Here is an 18,352-nt window from a genome sequence, read left to right on the forward strand (position 1 = left end):
CTCCTGTTAGGGTAATGACACAGCCACAGGGAGAGGGTGGTAGACATCCCCCCACGAACGCCCTTCAAACCTGTTGTTCATTCATTGTCATGCCTGGTTTTCAAGGAGGACAAAGATGCAGCCATTTACTCCATGATCACCTGATGGGGCTGCCTTTTCTAGAGAAGGAGGACCATGGCACCTGAGAAAAGGCGACCAGCATGGAAACTAGGCTGGTAGTCTTCCTGGGGGGGCTGTCTTTCGTGGGGAGCCACTGCCAGGGCCCGAGCTTCCTACTCCCCTTGATTGTGTGGGGATATGTGGGTATCATTGACACAGCTCAAAACTGCTTAACGCTGTCACCAGGCCAGGCTATGCTGTCCTGAGCTGAGGCTCGGACCTGGTTTCCTGCCCCGGTTCTTACCTCTGCTCCTGGCTCTTTCTCTATTAGGGTTCAGTGCTATATGTACACTATGTTTTCTAACCTGAGAAAGATACCCATTAAGAACTTAATAAGCATATATCCACAGGAGTATATGTGTGCACACGCGCGCGCGTGTGTGTGTGTGTGTATGTTTATAAATATATATATAAAAATCACTGGAAGGCTATCCCCAGAGAAAAACTGTAAACTTAAAACGATTCTGTACAAAAGGGCTGTGTCCCCACCCCTTGCTGTCTGCCTCCCTGCCTCCCACTGGGGACCACTCCGGAATGTTGCAGTGCTGACCAGTTGCTGGGGACTGGCCTTGGTGGGGGAGGGGCAAAGCAGGTGGAGTTTCATTAGAACCGGGTGGGACTCAAGTGTTTGTGAAGTCTTCCGTTTCCCGGGTTAGGGGAGCTGGAACCAGCAGGGGGGACCAGGTGGCAGTCGCAGTTGTAAGGCTGGAACGGTGCTAGTGGCTTCTCCTTCCTGCCTGCGTGACTTGCTGGGAAGAAGCCAGTGTGAGCTTCGTCTTCGGTTTCCTCTCTGTGAGGGGCTGGTAAGCGACGATGTGGCCCCAGAGTGGGGAGTGGGTCAGGGAGATGGGGGCGGGGGGTGCACAGGGGGACAGCGACTGTTCAGGCTTTGGAGTCGGATGTGGGATTGACCTTGGACTCTACCACTCACAGAGACAGGACTTTGGACTCATCGTGGCTGAAGCTGGAACAGTTACTACAGCCAGGGCTTTTTCTGCTGAAGCTAGCACAGGGAAAATAGGTATTGACAACCAGAAGATGGAAACATGCCAGTTTACTGGAAGGATGGGAGCCTTGTAGCGCTGGGCCGTAGAGGAACTCCATGAGAAGGACAGGAGAGCAGTGCCCTCTTGCCCCTGTCTGCTCTCCCCAGCCCGGCTTTCTCTGGTGTCTTCTGCACATGGCATCAGACGGCTCCCCAGGCATCAGACATCTGTGTGATTGTCCAACGTCAGTGTCTCCTAATGTTTCTTAGCATAGATTTCTGAACTAGAGTCTGATTGACCCAGCTCTTTTTTTTTTTTTTTTTTTTGAGGCAAGCCACACACTTCAGAGGTCCTGGCCAAGCCTGGGTGAGCCAGCCGTGCCCTGTGGGCCGCCTCGCCTGGTCTAGTGAGCTGAGGCCAGAGCACGTGGTGAGGTAGTCCTCAGATGGTCCAGAAGGAGGCCCAGACATGCATATACGAACTTCAGCCAGAAGGGCTCATGTGTTTCTGCTAAGTTGGCTTTTCTAACCGCCTCCCCACCAAGATGGTTATTTCATGCCTGCTCTTTCCTCAAGCTTACCTCCCAGCTCCACAGACTTTCCTGTTTCCTGGAGAAAGTCCAAGCCTCTCATTTCTGCCACACGGCACAGACCTGCCTCCTCCTGTCCCTGTCTTCCTTGCCTGCCTCCCGTTGGATTTGAAATTGTACCTTGGCATCTCTCAAGGGTCATGCTGCCCTTCCGGGCCCTCAGCTTGCTCCCACAGGTGTCCCCCACGTTTTCAGCACCAGGGTTTTCCCCAATCTGCTGGAGCCCTCCAGTGCCTGTCCTGGCTGCACACGTGCTTCCCGCCAGACCTCAGACCCCAGCTGTCCGGGCGTGTGCTGGTCAGGGTGCCGGCGTGGGAAGCATTAATCACGAGTCGGTCCGGGATTTGGGAGCTTGCTCCAGAACGCCCGTCTGCTGGGCACGATGCCTGATTTAGTCTTGCTGACTTTTGTTCATGCCAAAACTTTGTCAATGAAGGAAGCATAGTGTTCATTTGCAGCTGAGCACAGACTCCCCTCTTCTCAGATGAGCAGCCATTTGTGGACGACGCTGTAGTCGCCCTGGTCTGAACCCTCCCCTCTCGCTCCACCGGAGTCACTCGTCAGATCTTCGTGTTCTCACAGGTGTTCAGAAACAGTGCCCTTCTTGACTGTCGTGGTCCCCAGGACTTTCTATTCTGTTTCTCCCCTTCACTTGCTCTCCCCAGGCTTCTTTGCTCGCTCCTCCCTGCCCTCCCTGCCCTCTGACTGGTGCTGTGGGGCCCCAGGCTGGGCCCATTTCTCCATCTCCCTTGCCTTCAGTGAGCTCACCTTGTCCGATAGCTGATCACTTCTGAATATAGATCGGCAGCCCAGACTAAGCTCCTGACTCGTGGCTCCAGCCGCCTCCTTGGGATTTCCATGACGATGTCCAGTAGGCATCCTGGCCCATGGTTAGGTGTAAACAGAGCACCTACTGTTTTTTCTCACATCCACCCCTTCCCCTTAGCTCTGCGCCTTCTCCCTCAGCAGGATCTCCAGCCAGCCAGTTGCTCAAGCTCCAAACTTTAGTTTCACCTGTGATTTTACCCCCTTTTCCTCTCAGGTGACATCCAGTGTACAAGTAGGGCCTGACAGTTGTGCCCCCAATGTATGGCCTGACTCCACCCTCCTCCCTGTCGCCACTCTGTCCTCCGGGCAGAGCCATCCCCCTCCCACCCTGGTCCATTCCAGGGGCCTCCTTTATTTATTTATTTATTTGTGTTACTTAGAATATAAATAAATATTTTTTATTTATATAAATATATAAAATAAATTTATATTATTTATTATTTATCGCAGACCAGCCAGAGGGAGCTTTTTAAAAGCCCGCGCCTCCTGTGTGAGGCCCTTCAGGGCCTTGTGCTGCTCTTGGGATGAAAATGTGGCTCCTTACTGTGGCCCGTGAGGCCCTGGATGACCAGGCCTCGGCCGCCTTCTCCTGGTCTGTCTGCCACTCTCTTCCCTGTTCCTTCCACTGCTTCTGCTATCATACCCGCTTTCAACCGGGCTGGTCCCCTTCCCTCTCCTCTGGTGTCATCTCAGAGATGTTTTCCCTGATTCTTGGCCCCAGGATGAGCATGGGGCTGTGGTTTGACGCTCACAGACAGCATCAGTGAGTGAAATCAGGGAGGCTGCCTGCTGGAGAACCCAGAGTCCAGACCTGCGTGTTTGTCCTTAAAATCCTGACTAGACCATACTGACCCTGGCACCTTGAGGCCTTTTTTCTAAGCCTCCAGGAACTTCTGAATGCATCTCACAGATGTCAAGAGCCGGTCACCACGGAGGCTGCTGCCTGTGAAGGCTGATGTGGGAGGGCACAGACAGCCGCTAACAGAGGAGGACCAAAGTGAGGGCCCTGCCGTCAGCCAGAGCAGCCAGGGCCCTTGTGAACACTGGACTCCTGGAGCTGCCTGCCCGCAGCCCGGCCCAGGAGGGGTCCTGTGAGCGGCAACCAGGTCCTTCGTTTCTCATTGACCCGACAGGCCATTGACTCCACGGGGGGAATAGCTGTGCTTCGGAGGACTGCTAATGGCTTGTGTCTTTTTAAACAGTTCCATGAGGCCAGGATGAGGAGGGAGCAACTACGGTTTCCCAGCCGACAGGGGAGGCTGCCTTCGATGATGCTGTTCCCACGAACTGGGCAACCAGTGACAGCACAGTTTTTCTCTTGCTCCTTGGTCTCCTCACCTCTCGAATGGGGGCACCGAGCCTGTTCCATCTGACTCCCAGGCTATTGGGGTCAGCCCTAGTCCCCTCAACTAATGGGCATTGAGTGCCTTCTCCACGCCACGCACCCTGTTACAGGTTCTCGTCCTGTCCTCACTAGGCCCTGTGAGGGCACACCACCATTCTTAGCCTCTCCTTGGGGTGGTGGGGGTAGTGGGGGCATAGAGACGCTCAGGAAGGCTGCCCGGGGTGGCAGGCAAGTGAGTTGTGGGGAGAGGAAGCTGCTCTGTCTGGCTCGTGGCCTGTTTTGAGCCCCTTCGGGTGGCCAGAGCACCATGGTCGTGTGCCTTTTCCGGTCCTCACGGTCAGAAGCTGCTCAGATTGTTCAGCCCGTGACAGTGAGGCCCAGTGAGGTGAAGGGACTTGCCTGCAGCTGTTCGTACATCAGTGGTACGTCCTGTGTTTGACCTGGGTCTGTCTGAATGTTCTGGAAAAGACTTGAAAAGGAGAACTGGTAAACCCAGGGGTTCCTACACTTGTCAGGTGTTCAGAGAGTACTAGTGAGTATTTTTAGAAGCCTAATAGAAATTGTATACTTGCCAAAATTGGGCTGCCCCGAACTTTAATATTTGCCGTTGGCTGGCCTTACGCTATCCCAGTACATGAAAATTAGTCACCTTGCACCATAAGAAACTCTGCCCAAAGTGGGTAATCCAGACAAAAATCCCAGGGCCCATATGTGATGAGAGGAGTGGTGGGACACGAGGATCCCTCGGCCAACAGTTAGGTCTCCATATGAGACCTCTTCTGTCTCAGGGTTCCCCTTCCAGATTCTGTCATGTAACATGGTCGCTTAGGTGTAAGCGCCATCTTCCTCGTTAGCGTGGTGACAGACCACCCATTGCCCTGGGACAAAACCGCACACACGAGATCGTGTTACATAAGTCCCTTTGTCAGAGGAGTCATGGCAGGAGCCTCCCTTCTGCCTTCAAGAGCCTCTAACCATGCTACTCCCAGGATACCACGATGGACAGATGTCTCCTTTGGTGCCTAGCCTCTACCTCTTTGTCTAGTTTAGAGAACATTCTACCTACTGTAGAGACTCAAAGGCTGGGCTGGGAGCATATTGGGCCTCAGCTTGGCGAGTCTGATGCGCCGGGGAGCTGGTGGCACAGAGAACCCACACGCCCGACAGTTCACCCTGGACAGTGAGAGTGGCTCTGCCTGGTCTCCAGGGACAACGGCGGTGGCCTCAGTATCTCTTGCTCCAGTGGCAGTGCCCTGGTGGTGACCTGGTGTGAGTTGGCCTCTGGTTATGGCCGCACTGGCTCCCTTGTCCTGTTCATTTCCTGAGCCTGGTGCCCTGGCCTTTCTGGGGACACTGAGAGGTGCCAGCCGTCTTCGCGATCTCGTCATCAGCCAAAGGAGTGCTGTTGCTCGAAGCTAAGCATCCAACTTGTCAGACGCTATTGCTCTTTACTTGCCCATGGGTTTGTAATTCATCCCTAGGCCCCTGATAGCACGGCTTCATTCCCCTGAGGACCTCCTTGGGGCATGGAATGTACCAGAATCCTAGTCTGAGTGGGCAGCCGGCCCGCAGGCTCAGCTGGCCTCTGTTGTCTGTCTGACCCGTAGCTCCACTCTGCCTGCAAGCCATGGGGCACCCCCAGACCATGCATGCCATGAGGGTTTAATAGTGTCCTCCACCTCGTCCCCAGCTCCTCGAGCAGTCGCTGGCACAGAGGAGGTGCTCGGAGAGATGACAGATGGGTGAACCAGGCCAGAGATGGAGAAGCCTGTGCCTCTGGGCTCTCTGCAGCCGCCGGGAGGCCGAGCTGGCCTACAATCAGGCCCATGGCTTGGGCAGGAGGGAGCCACGTGCCTGGAGTCTGCAGGTGGCCAGCAGCTCGCCACTACAGCTTGGCTGGGGAGGCTGTGGTCCTTGGAACAGTGAGGAAAGCAGGTGCCCCCTCTCCTCTGAGTGGAGACCACATGCTTTCCAGGCCTTCCATGTCACACGTGCGCAGAGACCCTGTATGAGCAGGCGGGAGACCCACTCTGGAATTCACCCAGGGGCCTGGGACCCCAGGGTATATCCAGCTCACCCCCACACCTGCTATGCAGAGAGGCTGACTACTGTTGTGTAGCCCTCCTGTTCCTCCCAACCTTGTCTTCTGAGCTGCAGGCTAGCAGTTGCCTTTCCCTTTATAGTTTCTTTTCCCTCCCCACCATTCATTTACAATCATCGTTCTCTCCCCAGAAGGTTCAGTGCCTTGACCAGAGGAGCGTGGGTCCTTCCAAAGCCTCTCCAGACGCACCCTCCCAGCATTGCCCAGGAAAGATGCGGCAGCTCAAAGGGAAGCCCAAGAAGGAGACGTCCAAGGACAAGAAGGAGCGGAAGCAGGCCATGCAGGAGGCCCGGCAGCAGATCACCACGGTGGTGCTGCCCACGCTGGCCGTGGTCGTGCTCCTGATCGTGGTGTTCGTGTACGTGGCCACGCGTCCCACCATCACCGAGTGAGCGCGTGGGGTGAACTCCCCCAGCAGGGAGCCGAAGCCCGGGAGGGGGAAAACGAAAGAGAAATGGCTTTGGTATTCAGAGATTTTCCTGATGCTGAGCTCCAGGCTGGAGCACCCTGTCTTCTCTGGTCTTTGACTTGATTAAAGTTTCTCCAATTTCCCTGGGAGGGAATAGGGAACGTTTTATCAGTGAACGTGCCATACACCTTATGGTCCACTTCATGTGCCTTTCAGACTTCAAAGCAGTGTGTGTGTGTGTGTGTATGTGTGTGTGTGTGTTTCTTTCTCGCTCCTGAAATCAATATGTAGCTCAACCTGGTGAGAGGAGGAATCTTCTGGGTCATGAATCAGTTGGAATCAGTGCTTACCCCATCCCCATTGTTTAGAACATGACTCTTTGCCTACATGTGTTCACAATTTCCAAAGGGACTGTATTTCTTCTCTGTGCTTAATGTGATTTGAAATATGTCGACTCAAAAGTGAAATATTTATTTTTTGAATAAAGGAGATAATAGCCTTAAACTGGATGTTTATCTTGCTTTGCCAGGAGGTGGCCTTGCTCTCAGGGAAGGGCCAGGAGGTGCTGTGTGTCTCCAGGGGGCACCGTCCCTGGGAGGCAGTGTCCTCCTTCTCTCCCCGCTCCCCCCACAGCCTTCTCCACCTCCCCATCGCTCCCTGCTTGAATCACTTCCAGGATGGCTTCTGCTTTTTGTCTGGATCGGTTGAAGATCGAGAGACTCTTGAGAGGGGGCAGACAGGGTGCCATTAATTGGTCTGTTTGAGCAAAGGAAGATTTCTAATTGGCATATGACTACAAGTGCTTTTTATACCGGTTAGCAACAGCGACGGGAAAGTGGACCTGGAGGGAAAGGTCAGACTCCGTTCTGTTCCCACCGAAATGATGCAAATTGTTTGCAGTCCAGCTGAGTTTTTGATGCAAATTGGCCCTGCTAGAAAGGTTCTGCATTGTATTCTGAGGGCATTGTGCACCCAGACCTGTTCCCGATGGAGTGACCCCTTTTTGGAAGTCAGATTCGTGATGACTATTGTAAGGGTGTCAGGCCGCCCATCGTTGCTGATTACAGAGTGGTTTGTGGGGAGAGAAGTGCTTTTCTAATCATGGTGACTACATGACTTGCTCACTGATGGCTCAGGCGGTTACTGGGGACTTGGGGCCCCTTGGAGTGAGTTCCTCAGGAAGACGAGACAGCCACTGAAAGGAAGGACCCCAGCTGATGTCCTGCGTTCCTGGGCCTCAGAAGGGCTGACAGAGCTCCGTGGGCCCCTCTGTGAGAACTGGCCTCGGGGAGATGCTGTGTGGCCTGCGGCCCGCTCAGGTGCCCATGGCCTTGGGAAGAGATTTACTGAAATATTTATCAAATGCAGAGGCGGCTAGCCTATGGTGTTTCTTAGGTTTCTATTTTTCTCTCCCTTGTTTGGTTCTCTTCCGAGCCCCAGTGCTTGTGGTCTGGGAAAGGCTGAAGGCCACAGCCTAGGGTCCTGCTCATTCAGGTGCAGAGGAAAGAGGAGGCCTCCTTGGGGCACCTGGGTGGCTCAGTGGGTTAAGCCTCTGCCTTCAGCTCAGGTCATGATCTCAGGGTCCTGGGATTGAGCCGCACATCAGGCTCTCTGCTCAGTGGGGAGCCTGCTTCCCCCTCCCTCTCTGCCTGCGTCTCTGCCTACTTGCGATCTCTCCCTCTCTGTCAAATAAATAAATTTAAAAAGATCTTAAAAAAAAAAAAATAAAGGCATCCTTGTTCCTCACAGTGGCCACAGAGCCATGGAGACGCAGAGCTGTGCCCGCTCCTGCCCCAAGAGGGGGTGTGGAGGCTGCTGCAAGGACAGCCCACCCACTCTGCTAGAAAGAGCCCAGGCCATGTGTCACATGATCGCCTGGTCTGTGTTTAGTCCCAGCCTATCCTCAGAACTCATGAAGCCTACCAAGTCTCAGTTTCCCTGTCTTTAATAACTGGTCAAGTCACTTCTCAGAAAGTGGGCCGGTCTGGCAGAAAACAAGGCTTATCCAGCAAACCTGGGTCTTAACGCAGGTTTTATTGTCAGAACCCTCTGAGTCCACTTCCTCTTGTGAAAATGGAGGTTATCTTGCCTCGTGGGGTGGATGGGAGGAATCAGTTGCAAATAGTAAATTTGTAAGACCAGGTCTGGCTCCTGGGGCATAGTGGTTCCTCTATAAATAGTAACAGTAGTCAGCATTTTACATGCATTATCTCCTATTTCTCATGCAGCCCTAGGAGGCAGGGACATCAGTACCCAGTTTTACAGATGAGTAAACTGAGGCAGGCCAAGAAACTTGTCAGTATCTGACAACAAGTGGGTGGAGAAGCCTGGGTGTGTTTGTTTTTATGCTTTAGTTATGGGCTGTTTCCAAATACACAAAAATGGAATAATCCGCGCACCTCATGGAGCTATTGGCCAGTTTCGGCACGCCAGCAAATGGCCACCCCCACCCATCCGTCTCTGCCACCCCCGTGCCAGCCACCCTCTTAGGCACACACGCTGGGTCATTTTGCGGCAAGACAGCATATGAGATTAAGGCTCAGACAGTCCAGCTCCAGCGTCTGTGCTCTTCGTCATTAAGATCCATTGCCTCTTAATAAATACTGATTTCCTTCTTGTCACTCTCCACGTCTAAAGAAACCTTTCCTGCCCAGGTGTGTGTGAACAGCCCTTATCAGTCACAGTTGTCTCGAACATCTGCAGACGCCATCTTTAGACCAACAGGCCATGAGATCAGCTTTGGCCACTGCGTATCTAACAGCCCGCTCAGTCTCTCGTCTGTTGCTCGCCGGGCTAGGACCCCGGAGCAATCCAGGAGAAACATCTGTCTTGTGGGTCTCGTATCACAACATTTTGGCGTTCTTGCCTAGGACATTTGGGGGTATGGTGTGAGAAGGGCACGCACTCTGGGAACGCCTCACTCAGCCACTTTCTCACCAGATGACCTCAGTCAGGTCCCATAACCTGAGCTGCAGGTGACCCATGATCAAGTCAATCAAGGAACGTTCATTTTACTATGTGGAGGATGTTGGGAGGGTAAATAGGAAAAGGGCCTGACATCGCGCCTGGAAGTGGCCATTCCCTTCCTCCCCGTCAAACCTCACAGAACGTACATCGAGGCCTGCCCCCCGAGGCTCTCCACGCTGGCCGACACCCCACCAGCCACCACGTAACAGATCCTTTAGGTGCAATTGGCTCTCATTTCCACTCACTGTTTTCCTCTTTGTTGTCTGTCAGGGGGCCTAGTGGATTTGATCTGGATTTTCAAGAGAAGGCAATTACCAGACAGGCTTGGTGAAAGCAGGCTGAAAATGGACTTTTAAAAGTTAACACAACTTTGATGTGAACCACCTCCTGGCCGGGAGGAGATGCCAATGTATGGCAGCTGGGATTTAACGATTCCCAGGATAAACAGTACTCCCGGGTGGGTGGCCCGGTAATGATTTGAGACACCAGCTTTCACATTATTCCAAGTTATTCAGCGGCTTCAAGGCAAAACTGAATGATTTATTAAGAGTTTCACAGAAAGTCATGCTGGGTGTGTGCAGCGGGATCTGAGCTCCTGGCTCTCAGGGCCCTCATTACCCGACCTACCGTTTCTTGAAGAGCAAATTCCCAAAGAAGAATCAGGGTAGAAATGGGAATAGAAACGAAACCATTGTCATTGGTTTAAAAGCTGTCACTCGATGTGGTTTAAAAAATCATGATACCAAGATGTATTTGTGTGTCTCCTAGTTCTGAAGCTACCAGCTTTCATTCCTTGCCTGAGCAGCCCACTCCCTTTCTTCCGTGCATCCTTTAGGAGATATGAAGTGTATGTAAGACTCACCTGTACTTTGGAGCTGCAGGCCCTGCCTTAGGGTTGTTAGGGAGATGGGGAAGGGATGATCGTCCTTCTCTTCCCCGCACAAAGGATCTCATATCATTACTTACCTGTTGGAGGTAGGAGGAGAAGGAAATCGCTTGAAAGCGTGGCTCTTAGATTCCTTTTTGGAAGTCTACCATCATATTATATGTGCGTGTATGTATGTGTGTGTGTGTGTGTGTGTGTGTGTGTGTGTGTTCCTTTATAACCTCATACTGAAAATGTCCCACATGGCCTGTCTACCTGAAGATGTCTGCCTTACTTTGAATGCAATCCACCCGCCCCCCCGCCCACCCCGGAGCCATCTCTAATTCTATGTTCTCTACAGTCTACTTGCCACAGACTTGGGGAAACATGAAAAAAGAGATACAGAATCTTAAGATCAAGGAAATATATGAGTAGTTTCCTTTTGACCCTTTCAGGATATTTGTACTCGAACTGGCTGAGGGTTTGCCCGTCCTCTGGATTCTTGTCCCATTACCTCCAGGCTTCCAAGATCAAGGAAGAGCAGTTACGTATGTGGGATTTGCTTCACCCACTGCGTCAGGCCTAAATTTTTCTTAGGAGGCTCTATGCAGATTAGTATCCAGTCTGTCCTCTTCTATTCTGAGTATTTTCTCATTATTCCACAAGGAAAATGTCTCCGACTTTAGTGTAATTGGATTGGGTCATCTGTATTAGGTCCCAGCCTACCAGTCCTCTGGAAAGGAGCCAGTCTTTTCAAAAAGCTTTTAATCCCTTAAGCTCTTGAGTAATAACCTAAGGAAAGTAGACCAGAGTGAGCGTTGGGATGCGCAGTATTGCCATGGGTAAGGATCGCTCTCCTTGCCTCGCTGTGGACCTCCCCATTGTTATATGAAGCTATCTATCTTTGAACCTTCCTAGGAAAGACACCTGTCTCCACCTGGGCATACTCCTTTTCCAACTGAAATAAAGCACAGCCGCCTACATGCTGATCACCTCTTTGAGAAAGCATGTTAAGCCTTTTGGGATTAGGCCTGACTCGCAAGTCATCAGCTCACGTGGACTGGAGTGAATGCATAGAGCCATTGTGGACTCCTGCAAGCCCCAGCACCTTGAGATACCACTGCCTCTAACTGCATTACAGGCTCAGCTGAAGTTCTTCCCCCCTATTCATCCACCCAGATTTTCTAGAAACATTGAAATTCCCTGTCTCACACAGTCCTCTCAGACTGGCCATGGCAATAATTTTAACATCAGCAAAACAATTATAAAATGAGCATGCCATAAGGGGCAAAGGATGACATATACTAGTATCATAATAATAAATGATATTTTGATCATAGATATGTATGTTTCTAGCAATATAGCTTCAAAATAGATAAAGCAAGTGACCATGGACATACTAGAAATAGATAAAAAGTTTTCATGGGAGATTTTAAGAGACACCTTTCAGGAAGGGCTAAATCAGCTGCAAAGAGCAAAGATAGAAGATGTAAATGATAAAATTAATCAACTTGATCTAGTAGATAAATACAGATCTTTTTACTCAACAGAGAATGAATATTTTTTAAGAGCACACATGGAACATTAATAAAAATTGGCTTAAAATTTTTCAAATTTGATGAAAAATATAAACCCACGGATTCAAGAAGTTCAATAATTCCAAGAAAGGTACACACACACACACACACACACACACACACCCCCCACACCTAGGCACCTCAAGGTCAGATTGCTGAGAACCAAAAGTAGATTGTTATGGAGGTGGAAATCAGGACTCAGTTGTCTCCTCTTTTGCATTTAGCACTAGAAGATTGATGCTGACAAAATTCTCAAGAGGCAAAAGCCCAAACCAAGACCACTTTCATGTTTTTCCTTTGTACATTCATTTAACAAATATTTATAGTGCAAGGTGCTGGGTGCTGGGTACGGTCATGGGCATTGAAATATACCAATGAACGAAACAGACACCTATTCCTGACAAGTGTCCATTCCAGTAAAGGAATGTATCAATCCGACTACCACTTCTGTGTGAATGTGATGCACACAAACATGGGACAATTAAGGAATAGATCTCTCATGAGCGTTTTGTGAAGAAGCTACAGGAGGATCAAGTCCAAACAGGAGATTAAATGGAGGAAGTAAGAGCAGAAGAATTTGCTCTAAGACAAAGAAGGATCGAGGGTGGAAGTTACAGATACAAACGCTTTGTAACAGAAGTTGGAGGGAGGGAGGAGAAGATAAGACGTGGCCCAAGAGTTCTAGTTTCCTGCCGTCGTTATTAGGAGTAAAAATTATTTGAAGTTTAGAATTTGAAGTATAAGGGTAAGTACTGAAAGATTAAGTAGAAATAATACAACCAGCTAATTTAGTGGAAGGGAGAGTATGAAGAAGTAAAAGCATACTATTTTGTCATTGTATTTTATTTTATTTTATTTTATTTATTTTATTTTATTTTATTTTATTTTATTTTATTTTATTATTTTTGAGAGAGAGAAGCATGAGAAGGCAAGGGGCAGCAGGAGAGGAAGAGAGAGTCTCAAGCAGGCCCCAGAGACAGCATGGACACTGACCCAGGGCTCGATCTCATGACCCTGAGATGATGACTTCAGTCAAAATCAAGAGTCAGACGCCTAACCAACTGAGCCACCCAGGTGCCCTGTCGTTGTTTTTATATGGTGCTATTAGACCAATACTAATGAAAAGGGAATTAATAAATTAAGGTAACCACTTAAAGGTAAGACAAAATAAAAACCTTTAAAACGATCAGAACACCTACATGAGCAAAGGAAGTAAGTCCCATCTTGGAAATTATTTTAAAGCGATGGAATATAAAATGGATCAATGGGATCAATGGAAAGAAAAAGTGTAAAATGACGGCAGAGACCAAACCAAAGAGCTGTGTTTCCTATAAAGGTAAGGGGCCTGGAATACTTATTTAAAGAAATAGCCTCAGGTAGGATTATAAGGAAAACCCAAGTGCACATCATAGAAAGAAGATACCTTTTAAAGTGATTTGAGACCGCTGAAACTAAAAGGATGGGCAAAAGGTAGATGAGTGATACAGGCAGAAAATGACAGTACAGTTAACAGTGCTGGGAGGAGAATTTATAGCCTTAAATATTTGTATCAAGAAATAGGAGAACACGAAATTGGCAAACAAGAAGAAAGCAGTATTCACAACCTCACTGCGAAGCTGAATGGGAACAAAAAGCATAAAAAAGATGATAGAGTATATAATTCAAGATGGAGATGTAAAAGTTATGAATATGTATGAAATGATCAAATTTTTCTTATAACAATTTGAATATATATGTGTATGTATATGTGTGTGTGTGTGTGTGTGTGTGTGTATGTATGTTTTAAAATTGTAGTTAGCATACAGTGTAATATTAGTTCCAGGGGTACAATTGAGTGATTCATCCCTTCCATACATCACAGGTGCTCATCACCATAAGGCCTCTACTTAACCCCCGTCCTCATCTAGCCCCTCCCCCCACACCTCCCTCCCTCCATAAACCCTCAGTTTGTTTCCCATCATTCACCATCTCATGGTTTGCTTCCCTTTTTCCCCCCTTCCTCTATGTTCATCTGTTTTGTTTCTTAAACTCCACATATGAGTGAAATCATATGGTATTTATCTTTCTCTAACTTCGCTTCACATAATTCCCTCTAGTTCCATCCATGTCATTGCAAATGGCAGATTTCATCTTTTTTGATGGCTGAATATTATTCCATTGTATATATACACACCACTTCTTCTTCATCTATTCATCAGCAGATGGACATTTGGGTTCTTTCCATAGTTTGGCCATGGGTGATAATGTTGCCAGAAAAATCAGGGTGCAAGTATTCCTTCGAATCAGTATTTTTGTTTCTCTTGGATAAATAACTATGAGTGCAATTGCTGGGTCATATGGTAGTTTTGTTTTTAACTTTTTGAGAACCTCCATACTCTCTTCCACAGTGCCTGCACCAGGTAAAATGATCAAGTTTTTCTTAACAGAAATTACAAAAAGTACCAGGGGTGACAGAGAGAAACAAACTAGTAAGTGGAGTTTTTTTTTTTTTTTCCCCAGCCCAGGACAGAGCAAGTGCATAAAAGATAAAGGTTTAGAAGACCTGCACATAATAAAATAACTTGACTCTTCTATATCAAATTCTTGGCTTTTTTTAAGTTTCAGAAACATTTACCAAAATTATGTTACTTATTCACTTATTTAATGTTTGTCTACTTCCACTAAATCATGAGCTCAATGAAATGGGAAAGGAACTTGTCTTGTTAACCCTGTTTTCTCAGGAACTAACAGAGGTGACCAGAAAACATTTTCAAATAGGTGAGAGAACACTTGATTTACAAAAGAAAAATACAAATGTCTAGCAAGTCCATGGGGAGGAAACGCACAACTTTATAAACAAAGGTACTTCTGTTGAAGTAACATTAGAATCCCATCTTACCTGTCAAATTGGCACAACTTAAAAAACATGCTGTAAGTCCTTGCTTCATTTATAAATGCATACCTCAATAATGTGTTGATCCTGCAAAAGGTCAAGCAGAACAGATAACACGAAGTAGTTCTTTGCAGTTCCTAATCCCCTCATTCGAACATCCAAGGTGAGCCGTGACCTTGAGGAAATGTACTACTCCTGTAAGGGTGTAAGGTCATATCCCAACTTTCCCCTTATTTCAGTGGGTGGCCTGGCCTGAGGCAGGTTGCATATCTGTCCTGACAGGCCCCAAACAGAGGCCAAGCCGCTCCCCAGCAGCTCCCAGGAGCTCTGTGCTTAGCTGTCCTTGCCCCCACATCGTCAGTCTGCCCCATCGGAAGCTCTCCCTCCACAGAGCATCTCCCCAGGCTGGTGTTTATCTTGCTGCTGACATTTAAATTTGCTACCTGGAACTCAGAGGACATTTCCATAAAACTATAAATGTGCATATTTCTAGAAAGGTCTACAGGGGTTACTGGTTCACTCGCCTACCTCTTCCTGCAGCACAGCACCCTCACAGATTCTGATTAAGTGGCTAAGATCAGGACTGCAGCCTGCACCTGGGAATGGGCCCCAAATGTTGGTATTAGCAAAACAGAACAGAAAGCAGGAGAAAAAGGATTTTGAAGAAAATTCCACATCCAAATAAGGATGTCTTACTGTACTTCCTCCTTCAAGTTCAGCTGGGATTTGACCCCCTCTGCCTTCTAGTCTCACCACCTGCAGTAATGATAAGAACTCATCTAAGCTACATCCAGCGGGACGATTTGAGTCCCCGTCCATGAAGGAACCACGGGTTGGGGCATATGCCTACATCCCTGTTCTTCTGGGTAAGAATGATGTCAAGGCCAGCTGTCATGCTAAAACCCTTACAACTGCATGTGTCCCTGATGTGTGTGCTCCCACTATGATTATTTGAGTAAAGACCTCTGGTTAATGACAGTGAGCTGAGCACATGCTCCATCCTAATGGTGAAACCATGAACCAGGATGAAGAGAAAGTGAGCAGAATTAAGAGGAAGGACATTTGGGAAGATGGGGAAGCAAACAGACTCATGGTAACTGGCTTAGCAGACCCGAGCTCAGGATGCTGATAGGAAAGCAAGAACAGAGGCTTTTGAACACCAAGTCCAGAGGAGGTTGCAGACCCGCTGTTTGTATCCCTTTCAGGTCAGGAGTGCGAATGGACATCTCCCTCTAGAAATCCACTACAGTAACTATAAGAATAACAACTGACAGCATATAGCATCTCAAACACCATTAAATGAACGCATAGTGTTTCTAGGTGTTTGCATTAAACTCAATAAACTACTACAGCCTGTGGGTCAAATCCAGCCTGCCATCTGTTTTCGAACAGATGGAGAGCTCAGAATAGCTACCTTTTTTTAAAAATTAGACTTTCTATTGTGAGATAATTGTAGATTCAAATGTGGTTGTAATACAGAGAGATCCTATGTACACTTTGCCTAGTTCCCCCAACATTAACTTTTTCAGACCTGTACTGCAGCCTCCTAGGACACCCAGGATGTTGATGTTGACACAGTCAAGGTACAGGTCATCACCAGGATGATCACAGGCTCCGTTTATGGCCACACCCACCCCGCTTCTACCCTTGATCTCTCCTTGTCCCAGGGCAACCTCTAACTTGGTTTTGTCATTTTGTCATTTCAAGAAAGTTTTGCTGTATAAAGAAGTGTAACTATTTGGGATTGGCTTTTTTCTCTCAGCATAATTCCTTGGAGGGTCCTCTAGGTTTTGTATGAATTGGTTGGTTTATTTTATTGCTGACTACTATTCCATGGTTTGGATGTGCCTTGTTTTCTTTAGAATTGTTTCTAATAGTGTTTAGTCACATGATTTATAGCAGCATAGGTTTATAGAAGATGTTTAAGATTGCTTGGTAACTTAGTCTTGGATTTTCTTTTAAAATTGAGAATAGGAGAAACAGTTACAAGTTAATATTTCAGAGGGCATCTGGGTGGCTCAGTCGGTTAAGCATCTGCCTTCAGTTCAGGTCATGATCCTGGGGTCCTGAGATCGAGCCCCTGTATTGGGCTGCTCAGTGGGGAGCCTGCTTCTCCCTCTCCCTGCCTGCTGCTCCCCCTTCTCGTGCTCTCTGTCAAATAAATGAATAAAATCTTTTACAAAAAATATTTTGGGATAACTCAGAAGCTACACTGATATCAATTATAAACAGCAAATATGAATGTAACTCATTTAAGCCTATTCACGTTTTGAAAAAGCACTGTCATTTTTAAAAACTGGGTACTATAAATGGTTCTTGAAAGTCTATAGTGGACATGATATGCTGAGTCCAACTAGTGAGGGCTTTAGGGTGAATTTATGTGACCATCTAATTTTAGAGTTAAAAATCAAACTGTGCTTACAAAAAATTACAGGGGCACCTGGGTGACTCAGTCAGTTAGGTGTCTGCCTTCAGTTCAGGTCATGATATCAGGGTCCTGAGATCGTCCCTAATCCGACTCTCTGCTCAGCGGAGAGTCTACTTCTCCCACTCCCTCTGCCAGTCGCCTTGCTCGGGCGCTCTCTTTCTCTCTCTCTCTCTCTCAAATAAATAAAATCTTAAACAATGGCAACAGCAACACAGTTACAGTCAGGGTAGCATCATCGGTTCCTCAGAGAACCCAACTCCCAAAGCTCTCATCATCCCATTATCCCCCCGTTCTGCTTTCACTTACACATACCCTTCTTTGGAAAAAGCACAAAATACCAAAGTTCACCCAAATTCTGAAAAGTCTTTTGACTTTTGCTGTCTACCAAAAGTCTTTTGACTTGCAGAAAGCACTGAATGATAGGAGCGTTGACATTTGACATTACAAAGTCACTTTTCAGTACTTTCATACTTTCCCGACTCCGGGTCCCGGCGAGGGAACACCGGAAAAATAAGACGCCCACCCAGTCTGGAGCTGCGAGGTGCCCCGGACAAGGGTGAGCGTGCGCGCTGCTGCCCAAGCGCCCTCCGGGACGTCCTTATTAAGAGAGGCTCTGCGGAGTGCAGTGCCCACTCCGCTCCAGATGTCGTGTTGGAGATGAGCTCTGCATTAGCGATTGTCTTTCCTCTCTGCCCAGTTCTGCCAAGACCCGTTAGTAATTTTCTCTTTGTCCCGTTCTGCAAAGGTTCCGACTCTGGTTTTGCTTTGAAAATCTCTTCCAGGTTCTAGAAGCTGCCTGAGTTCCTGGGCTCTGTGGTCCCCCTTCTCCACCTTCTCAGCCAACGACAGGCATCTCTCCGATCCTGCTGCGGGGACCATTTCTCTCTCTGAACTTCGTTTTGTGCTTATTTTTGTAATCACTCACCGGGAAAGGACATCTGTGTTGTTTCCAGTTTGGGGCTATTATGAATAAAGCTGCTATGAACATTCATGGCTAGGTTTGTGTGTGTGTGAACATAAGTCTCCACTTCTCTGGGATGGATGCCAGCGAGTGCAATTGCTACATCGAATACGGTAGCTGCCAAACTGTTTTCCAAAGCAGAGGCACACTTTACATTCCTACCAGCCGTGTGATCCAATTTCTCTGCGTTCTTGCCAGCATTTCATATTGTCACTATTTTTTAATTTTTAGCTGTTCTGATAGATGTGTAGTGATACCTTATTGT

General features: G+C 48.1%; 1 protein-coding gene across 9 annotated transcripts in view; it reads left to right on the top strand.

The window, feature by feature from the left end:
• SMCO4 (single-pass membrane protein with coiled-coil domains 4) overlaps positions 1-18,117 on the top strand; it is a 70,835-nt gene extending 52,718 nt beyond the window's left edge. For 8 of the 9 annotated variants that reach the window (XM_032357118.1, XM_032357119.1, XM_032357125.1 and 5 more), the window contains exon 3: positions 6,140-6,921. In XM_032357118.1, coding sequence (XP_032213009.1) covers positions 6,140-6,400 — 261 coding nt within the window. In that variant the 3' untranslated portion in view covers positions 6,401-6,921. Of the gene's footprint in view, positions 1-6,139; positions 6,922-17,908 lie in introns of those variants that run through there. The other variant, XM_032357124.1, reaches the window with a different exon arrangement.
• Positions 18,118-18,352: the final 235 nt, after the last annotated feature.

This window comes from Mustela erminea, chromosome 9 (genome assembly GCF_009829155.1).
Source record: "Mustela erminea isolate mMusErm1 chromosome 9, mMusErm1.Pri, whole genome shotgun sequence".
In the NCBI taxonomy this organism is placed as follows: Eukaryota; Metazoa; Chordata; class Mammalia; order Carnivora; family Mustelidae; genus Mustela; species Mustela erminea.